The following is a 10,593-nucleotide window of genomic DNA, read 5'->3' on the forward strand; positions in this document are numbered from 1 at the left end:
AAGGCATGAGTATATGGCCTTCTGTGCATTTGTGTTATTCTATAAAAATGATATGGAGTCTAGTACGTGTTCTCAGATTATTTGTTGAAGCAAAACTTCAAACACTTTTTCCTTTGAATAATCAAAAAAACCCATTGCTGATAAGAGTTTATGATGGATACTGTAATAGCTGTCACATGCTTGAGTTGATCTATAACTAACACGATTAGCTGGTGTGAGATTCCATTGCACATGTAGGTTCCTTTACTTTGGCTCCCAAGATGTATTTCTTACTTGTGTCGGTTCCAATCTAAAATATGTTATGTTCTCTCTCAGACTCTGCATGCTGCTATACAAACTTACATTTTCACAAAGCATGTTGGAACAACATATTTCACAGTCCTCAAACATGAGCACAAGAGAGGGATGCATTTATCACTTGACATGTGCGAGTCCAGAGTCTTCCTAATCGTATCACAGTGCTGCAATAAAATACCGTAATATGCACCACTTGACTGTGATAGCCATCTCTTAATTGTGTAACAATGCAATAAGAAGTAAACAGAATTGCTTTAAAGCGCTTGGAAATCAGTGGATAATATGAGTCCATCCTTTTCAAGCCAGAATGAAGTACCTATTGTGGGTTGCATTTCTGTTCGTTTTTTGTCTGTATGGTTGCCGGAGCACTGAGGTGACTGGACAAGAGGACTTCATGCTTGTTGCAGGCCCTCTGGCAAAGCAGCTGGTGAGAAGTTCAGGCAACACGGTGAAGGATGCGTTTGACTGCAGTCATCCCATACCTCCAGGCTTTAAACAGAACTTTGAGTACCTCAAGAACAGAGGGGTTACCCACTTCAAAGTGCCGCTGTCATGGGCTCAACTCCTACCTACTGGCCTTCCCAGCCAACCGCAACAGGCTGTGGTTACCTGTTACCAGACCGTGCTGAGGCAGCTGCTGGAGGTGGGCCTTCAGCCTCTGGTCGTCCTTCATGGATCCACAGTGCCAGAGACTTTGAGATCAAGGTATGGAGGCTGGGAGAGCCAGGAGCTGGTAGAGATGTTTCAGCAGTATGCAGAGTTTGCCTTTGAGGAGTTTGGAGCACTGGCACACTCATGGGTGACACTAAGTGACTTGGATGATGTTTGGCGTGACGGGCAGCCTGCAGGTGCTCCCGGTCCTCTGCAAAATATCCTCCAGCTCAACAAGAACATTTACCAGATCTACCATCAACGGTTTCCTGACAAAGGTAATAGAGAAGGAGGAGAGGATTAAAGATTTGGTTGATTTATTTAGCTCCTTTTTTAAAGGACTGGTTATTTGTTACGATGTTTTGATATAAAACAAGAACATGAATTATTTGTTGTCAACCATAACCATTTCATATATAATGTAATCACTAATATATTATGTGATATTCACTGTGTTTTGAGAAATGTAAAAAGGAGTACTTTACGACAAACCGATAATCCTTACCCTTTACCCCATTATTTATGACACAGATTATATGTGTAGATTGCCATGCATATCTCAATAGTCAATGCAGGTGAGATCAATAAAATAATCTAAGCATACATTTCACTGCACAGCTGTGAAATATGTTTGTGCTCTGCCAAAAGAACCTAGGGTCCTTGGAATACATTGTGTTCAGAGTGCCTTTATGCTTAAATTTTCACAGGGAGACGTCTGTCAATCGGACTGAGAGCTAGTGATGCTGCAATTCTTCCACAGATCAAAGGTTCATCTCCAGTAAGATGCATCTTCTCTCCTCTTATGTATCTTTTAAACGTATTCTTTCTTTATATCATTTACTTCAGGTGCTATTGCTATAAGGCTCTAAATGAAAACCATTTGAGAATAGTAAATCAATATCAATAGAACTGGTTTGTCGTGTTCACCTTAATATTATGTATATTTGCTCAGTTATTTGAAGCTTACATTTTGTCACATCTCCTTGCAAACCTAAAATGTGTAGTGAGTATATTAATGGTTGTGTGTATGAAAGGGACGGACTGCAACAAAAGACTTGCAGTTGTCGACCTCCTTGTATCTTTCCTGTCACGCTTTCTATTAAATACAAATTAAACAAGCACCTTTTTCTCATTAACATACATGAGTGGGATAACATACAGTGCTGTGTCTCCTATTTTGAACAGACAGATTTATTGTCAGTGCACATTGAATACAACTGTGCTTCTGCATCAAACTTTGCAAAAGAGCTGAGCAGTTTACAGGTAAGAATACAATAAAAGGTGTTTCTTTTCACATTGCATTTCATATTTTGTATCACACTGCAGCCACATGCATGTTATGTTGTAGATGTCAAGTGGGGACCTGCCAATCCTGATATACGAGGTGGCTGTTCATGGTTGTCCCGACAGTCAATACCAGCTTCTTGGCAATTTCTTACAAGGTAAATGTCATTATAGCTGACTTAATATGATTCTGTTTTTGTCATATTTGCTGAAACTGTCACTATTTCCTTACAATAGTACATGAGACAGATGATCTGTAAAACAATCAGGTTCCTATGTGTCCTCTTAGTGATCTTTGCAATTTGCAAGATTCAACCAAGGAAAACAAACAATCAGATTCGAGAAGTCTCTGACGCAGCTGTCAATCACTTCTTACATAGGTTGGGAACTCCGATCAAACTAGGCAGCGCTGTTCAAATATGAATCAATATTCTGTTACCTTTGTGTTCTGATATTTTGTGGTGAGCTCTGGTTATAGTAAGTGCATTGTGCATAAAGTTGAAAATTTGTAGCATAATAATCAACATAATCTGTTTATACTGACCAAACAGATCAAGGCTAGCCTGTTGTAAATTGCATTATCATTAACCTTTACAATACAATAATCATGTGAGTGTTACTGGGAGTGTTATCATATGTCATTGATCAGTGTAAATTGTTCTTGTTATGGTCCCGTAAAGTTTTACAAGTGCAATCACATTCATGATGGAGCACAGCCGGAGGACTTGCTTTGCTCTTTATAAGTTAATACATAAAACACAACACAGTGTGTTTAGCAGGCAATACATATTGTTTAAACATTGATTTCCACTGGAATGTGGCAAGTAAATTGGTTTGATGAAGAATGCAGAGTTTAAAGCAGATGCCTAAATAACATTTGGTACAGACGTGCATGTCCCCCTCAGGATAAAATCACGATAACTTTAGTGATTCTCTAACTTTTTATCTTCAAGTAGAAATATCACTTTGTCCAATACTTTGACTTAAAACCAAATACCTGCCAAGCAATTACATTCCCTGCAGCCTCAGCTGTACTTTGAGTTTAGCTAATTAGCTGTAACAAAAAGGAATGTATTTTTTTAATTCTGCATATTTTATTAATGTTGATCATATAACTGTTAGTAACTTTGTCTTGCATTCATCACAGCCTTATTGAACAACAATAACCTGAATATTGTGGGATGTGACATGATGAATATGATGGGTAAACTGGACATGGAGGACGTCCCAACCAGGTAACAGTTTTTCTTGGTGAAATATACAGTTTCATATACACTGACAAAACTTGTTTCTTGTATATTTACACTGTTTTATGTCTCTTTTCCAACAGTCATGGTATTTCATACTACAATAGAATTAAAATATTTAAAAACAGTTATCGAAACGTGTGGAATAAGTTTGGGGCCCAGACCACAACAGAACGAGACCTTTTCCTCAATGAATCATTCCCGTCAGGCTTCCAATGGGCTACCTCCAGTGAGTCCTTCAAGGTTGAGGGAGGCTGGTCAGAAGGTGGGAAGGGAGAGACCATTTGGGACCGTTTTGGTCATGACGGCCTAGCATTTGCCAATCAGACAGCTGATCTAGCTAGTGACAGTTACCACAAGGTGGATTATGATGTCTACCTCCTGCGAGGTCTTCATGTCAACACCTACCAGTTTTCCATCTCCTGGGCCCGTGTTTTCCCCTCAGGCCACCGGGGAAGCCAATCAGAGAAAGGGACTCTCTACTATGAGAAGCTGATCAACGCTCTCATTGAGTCTGGCATACAACCTGTTGTCACTCTCTACCACTGGGATCTGCCCCAGACACTGCAGGACTATGGTGGATGGACCAACGCTTCCATTGTTGAAGCCTTCAAGGACTATGCAGACTTCTGCTTCTCCAGGTTTGGAGACAGGGTCAAGACCTGGAACACATTCAGTAGCCCCTGGGTGGTGAGCCATGCTGGGTATGGCACTGGTGAGCATCCCCCTGGAGTCAAAGACTATGTGGTTGCCTCCTATCAGGTGAGGGCAATGGTCTAATGATAATATAAATATTCACAAATTCATTTTTATTCTTATACATTTACATCACTATTTCTTTTGCCTTTACAGGCCACTCACACTATGCTCAAGTCTCATGCTGAGGCTTGGCATGTCTACAATGACAAGTACAGGAAGGCACAAGGAGGGAAAGTGGGCATTGCATTGAACTCCGACTGGGCTGAGCCCATGGACCCCTCCAGACCTGAAGACATAGCAGCTGCAGATCGCTACCTGCAGTTCATGCTTGGCTGGTTTGCACATCCTATATTTGTAAATGGAGATTATCCTCTAACACTCAAGACTCAGATTGAACGGAAAAGAAATGAGTGTCCCCTCTCTGAGCCTGCAAGACTTCCAGTTTTCACTGCTGAAGAGAGCCAGAGGATACATGCAACAGCTGACTTCTTGGGATTAAACCACTATACCTCCCGGTTGGTCAACAACAGTGTTGGTGGCTGCACCCCTGGTCCTCAGGGGGTGGGAGACTTCCAGGCACATGTGGACCCGTTATGGTCTTCTACAGCTTCTGACTGGATCTATTCTACACCTTGGGGTCTCAGAAGACTTCTTAACTACATTTCCACAGAATATTTGAATGTTACCAAAGTGCCTATCATCATAACTGGGAATGGTATGCCTACTGAGCACAGTGGGGACACTCTAAATGACACCAGTAGAATAGAGTACATGAAGAGTTACATCAACGAAGCCCTGAAAGGTAAGTGTCTGGAATTTCTCTGATCGGAAATCACTTTTTACAAAGTGTTAAAATTATTGTCAGCTTTAATGTGCTGTTGTGTGTGTCTATTTTCTAGCAACATTCCTAGATGGAGTGGATGTGCAGCGATTCACAGTGCAGTCACTCATGGATGGATTTGAAGGAAAACAAGGTTACAGCCAAAGATTTGGTCTTCACCATGTCAACTTTGAAGATGCGGACAGACCAAGAACCCCAAAGCAATCTGCATATTTCTACTCTCAGGTTATCAAGCAAAATGGATTTAGTTCACAGAAAGGGCATGCTTTTAAAGGTTCAGCGATGCAACTCAACCGCCGTCCAATGGCTTTATCACCCTCTGACGTCCCGTCTAAATCCAAGGTTGTCTGGGAGGAATTCTCAAACCAGTCGAAATTCCAGAGAAAAATGTATCACTATGGCACTTTCCCACAAGGCTTCAGTTGGGGAGTATCATCTTCAGCTTACCAGATTGAAGGTGGCTGGAATGCTGATGGGAAGGGGCCCAGCGTCTGGGATGCATTCACCCACAAACCTGGCAGTATTCCTGCAAATGCCAATGGAGATGTGGCCTGTGACAGCTACCACAGACTGGAAGAAGACTTCTACATGCTGCGAGCTCTAAGGGTGAAGTCATACAGATTCTCTTTGTCCTGGTCCAGGATCTTTCCCGATGGTCGGCTTACCTCCCGGAACCAGAAAGGTGTTGACTACTACAATAGACTAATTAATGGCCTCTTAGCATATAATATCACTCCCATGGTGACTCTCTACCACTTGGACCTTCCTCAAGCTTTGCAAGACCATGGTGGCTGGGAAAATGTAGAGATGATTAACATTTTTAATGACTTTTGTGACTTCTGCTTTGCCACCTTTGGAGACAGAGTGAAATTTTGGATGACCTTCAACCAGCCTCACACCATTGCGTGGTTAGGATATGGACTTGGACAGATCCCACCAAATGTTAAGAATCCAGGAATTGCACCATACAGAGTTGCACACAACCTTATAAAGGCACACGCCAAGGCTTACCACACATATGACGATAAGTATCGCAAATCCCAAAGTGGTCTAGTATCCATAGTCCTCAATGCTGATTGGATCGAACCTAAAGATGTTAATGTTCCCCGTGAGGTGGTGGCTGCTGACCGCGCTCTGCAGTTCCAACTAGGTTGGTTTGCACACCCCATTTTCAAGAATGGCGACTATCCAGATGCAATGAAGTGGCAAGTTGGAAACAAGAGTGAACTCCAAGGTCTTTCAGAGACAAGACTACCTTCCTTCACTGAAGAAGAAAAGACCCTCATCAAAGGAACTGCTGACATGTTCTGTGTAAATCATTATACTACAAAGATTGCACACCATGCTACTTTGAGGCTTTCCCCTCAATCCTATGAATATGACCGGGACTTGTCAGAAGCAGAGGAAGATGATTCACCAACTACTGCCATCAGTAACCAGAGAGCTGTAGCATGGGGCTTGAGAAGACTCCTCAACTGGATCAAAGAGGAGTATGGAGATCCAGAGATTTACATTACTGAGAATGGAGTAGCTACAGATTCAAAGACAACTTGGGATGACTCTGCCAGAGTGTTTTATTACAAGACCTACATTGATGAGGCTCTGAAAGGTACACCGATGTAAATACATTTGTGAAGATAAATTATATGATTATCATAACTGTTCAGATTTTTAGTCTTGATCATTTATTTGTGTGGGTATGTTTTAATAACAGCACATGACCTTGATGGTGTGAAGGTGAAAGGATACATAGCAACATCGCTCATGGACTCTTTTGAATGGCTCAATGGGTACAAAGTTGGATTTGGGCTACACCATGTAGACTTCACTAACCCAAACCGGCCGAGAACACCCAAGTACTCAGCCCATTTCTACTACCAAGTTATAAAGGACAATGGTTTCCCTACACCAGATGATGAGAAGCTTATTCATGGACATTTCCGCAAAGATTTTATTTGGAGTACTGCCACGGCATCATACCAGGTACGTTTTTGATGAAGCCCCTTCGTTAATGCTGGATCAGGGGTTTGCACATATATTCCTTACACTGCTCTTTCCTAATTAAAACTCTGTTTTGCATTTCTTATCTCAAGATTGAAGGGGGATGGAGGGCGGATGGAAAAGGTCTCAGCATCTGGGATAAGTTTGCTCACACTCCTCTTCGAGTGTTCAATGATGACAATGGCGATATAGCCTGCAACAGTTACAATAAAGTAGAAGAGGATGTTGCTATATTGAAGCAACTTAAGGTGACCCATTATCGTTTCTCCATATCTTGGCCGAGGGTGCTTCCTGATGGCACCACCAAGCACATCAATGAGGCTGGACTAAACTACTACCACAGACTGGTGGATGCACTGCTTGCTGCAAACATCCAACCTCATGTATGTGTAGTTCTTGCTTCTCAGGAAATTATGCATTTGCAATGGAAGGTTGGTTCATTTTGTAAACCTGGCTTTCCCTTTGTTGTCAGATTACTCTCTACCACTGGGACCTTCCACAAGCTCTACAGGACATTGAGGGCTGGGAGAATGAGACTATTATTGTCAAATTCAGGGATTACGCTGACCTCATCTTTAGCCGTCTTGGCCACAAAGTGAAATTCTGGATCACCATTAATGAGCCGTACAATATAGCCAATGTGGGCCATGGCTATGGGGCGGCTGCCCCAGGTATGCTTTTCCGCAATGCTCTTCAGCTCACACTCTACATCATATGCTCACTTGATTGGTGTGAAATACAGGTTGAAAAGTGAAAATGTATCAAAACAGTATTTCATGGTCATGGAGTGTTTTGAAACAGTGTATTTTCTGGAAAACAATTCTTAGTTTTTGACCTTTCTAAACAGGGTTAGGGTGACAATGACAGTGGGAAGCATATATAGCTAAAGAAACTAGAAAATGTGTCTGTTGCTCCTTGTGTATGTGTCCAGGGATCAGTTTCCGACCAGGCACTCTGCCCTACATTGTGGGTCACAACCTGCTTAAAGCACACGCTGAGGCCTGGCATCTCTACAATGACAAGTACCGGGCCAAACAGAAAGGAATTATCTCCATCACCATCAACTCTGACTGGTCAGAGCCCAGAAATCCCTATAAGCAGGAGGACATTGACGCTGCAAGACGTGTGGTGGAGGTGCTGAAATACTTACTGTTGTTGTTACTGTTTGCAGATTCTTTTTTTGCAGTCTCATTTCTTTCACGTTTTACAATAGACATGAAAGTTGCACTTCAGGTCTGTTGTGTGTCCTTGTGCAGTTCTACATTGGATGGTTTGCACATCCCGTATTTAACGGAGACTACAGCAACATGATGAAGACAATTGTTCGAGAGCGAAGCATAGCTGCTGGTCTGCTAAAATCTCGGTAATTTAAAAAACAACAGTAAAGCAAGAAAGAGAACTAATGGAAAATTGTTTTACATTCATCAGGTAAATTTAATTAGTTTGATTTAATCTCTCCAGGCTGCCTGAGTTCACTCCTGGTGAGATTAAGAGGATTAAGGGTACCTATGATTATTTTGGGTTCAACCATTACACCACTGTCCTGGCGTTCCCTGTGAACTATGGAAACCTTCAGCATTATGATGCCGATAGGTAAGCAAGTACAAACATACCTACAGGAACCAAGTGGGAGAAGCAAGTTAACACAATCACATGGTGATGAGCTGAAGATGTACCTTAATTTTTGTGAAATAAAACCATTTCACTGATTTAATCTTGTCAGGGGTGCAGGAACAATTGCTGATCGTACCTGGCTGGATTCAGGCTCATCTTGGCTGAAGGTCTCACCGTTTGGATTCCGCAGGATATTGAACTTCATTAAGGAGGAGTATGGAAATCCACCTATTATCATCACAGAAAATGGCATGTCAGAGCGAGGGCCGATTGACCTAAACGATATTCATAGGAGCTACTACTATGAAAAGTACATCAACCAGGTGCTGAAAGGTATCAAACCACAACTCCCATCGTATATTTTAATTGAGACCATCCACAATATCTCATGTAAAGTATCTGAGAAATGATTGAAGTGGATCATAGTTTCACAGAATACTTTTTATGTTCAATCCAAGGTACAGCATTTATTGTGCTTAAGAATGTTGAGTGTATTTGCATTCCTAAAGGTGTTAATTTTCTCCTCCTAGCTTACTTGCTAGATAACGTGGATATCCGGGGTTACACAGCTTGGTCCCTGATGGACAACCTAGAGTGGGCTACTGGCTTTTCAGAAAGATTTGGCCTTTTCTACGTCAATCACTCAGACCCTAAACTGCCTCGACTGGCCAAGACTTCTGTTACCCTCTACTCCACCATCATCAACTGCAACGGATTCCCGGACCCCGCCTTGGGACCCCATGAGTGTTTGAACACTGTGCCTGAAGGTAAATTGATGCATTGATGCAACCAGTATCTTTAAAGCTCACCAATTAAAATGTAATTTGTGCAAAAACCTAAGTTAAAGAAAACAAGAAGTTGTGGTTGTACGAGGGTTATGTGCTGGACTATTTCTTAGACAAAAGCATTGACTTCCTGGAGTCTTGTTTTCAGCGTATTTAACAAGAGATGTCAATATAAATCCTACACACTGTATATGCAGAAAGCAAACAATTGTTATTTTCCCCTAAAATGTCACTATTTCTTTCATGGAAAACAACATTCAGTAATAGTAGACATTCAGATTTTGTGAATAGCAGATTTTCTGTTGCCACATTTAAGTTGTGAAAAACAAACATTAATATATATTAACCCCTGTGTCTTTTCTACAGCAACGAGCGCACCGGTCACCACGCCAGTCACGCCGGTCACCACTCCGGTCATCACGCTGGTCACGCCGGTCACCACTCCGGTCACCACGCTGGTCACGCCGGTTACACCGGTCACGCCGGCTCCCTCTGACAACACTGTAAGCTTCCTGGGTATGAAGCTCACTACCAATGATGCTGAGACCGGACTTACCACCACTTTTGCTCTGCTGATTGTTGCAGCTTTTGGAGCTATTTGTACATCTTTTTTTTTGTTTCAGGCAAAAAAACATTCAAAGAAAAACATTATATCAAATCTATAAAAATGGAACGGAAATTCTGCAAAAATGCAGAATTGTAATCAAAGTCCAACTTGCCAACTAACCTGTCTGCGTATTCTTATGAGCACCATTTCATAAAACGTCATGCATGTTAATGAAGTTGTAGATTAGATTTTTTTAGCCAATGCTGTATACAGATTTATTCTTCTCCCAAGCACATAATTCAATAGATTTTTATTTTTCCTTCATTCAGTCACATCTCCAATATGTTGCTGCTCTTCTCATGTTTCAGATAATGATTAAAATAATATACAAGTTGTTCATGATCCACGTTATTTATTGCTACCCCTGTAGATGTGCTATGGAATGTGAGCCACACTGAATCACGCAAGATCTGCCCTTCGCTTGAGGCAGCACTCCGTCCTGTATTCCAAAATTAAAACACAAAGAAGTGATTGACAGCAGCAGTCCCGCGCTCAGACCAATGACACAGCCCTCAACTTTGATCAAGTACATGACTGGCAAATGAAACAAGATATTGCACCACGCAT

General features: G+C 41.7%; 1 protein-coding gene across 1 annotated transcript; it reads left to right on the forward strand.

The window, feature by feature from the left end:
• The first annotated feature begins 524 nt into the window (after positions 1-524).
• LOC137872330 (lactase/phlorizin hydrolase) lies at positions 525-10,361 on the forward strand. Its single transcript, XM_068710529.1, is given in 18 exon segments — positions 525-593; positions 596-1,226; positions 1,656-1,726; positions 2,134-2,211; positions 2,297-2,390; positions 3,380-3,467; positions 3,563-4,241; positions 4,332-4,980; positions 5,078-6,628; positions 6,734-7,002; positions 7,113-7,403; positions 7,493-7,691; positions 7,952-8,154; positions 8,277-8,383; positions 8,482-8,613; positions 8,744-8,967; positions 9,165-9,401; positions 9,786-10,361. Coding segments are annotated over 18 exon segments (5,871 nt in total). The 3' UTR covers positions 10,085-10,361.
• Positions 10,362-10,593: the final 232 nt, after the last annotated feature.

Source organism: Cebidichthys violaceus, unplaced genomic scaffold, assembly GCF_023349555.1.
Source record: "Cebidichthys violaceus isolate CVI_PGR_0920_01 unplaced genomic scaffold, fCebVio1.0.p SCAF_159, whole genome shotgun sequence".
NCBI classification, from domain to species: Eukaryota; Metazoa; Chordata; class Actinopteri; order Perciformes; family Stichaeidae; genus Cebidichthys; species Cebidichthys violaceus.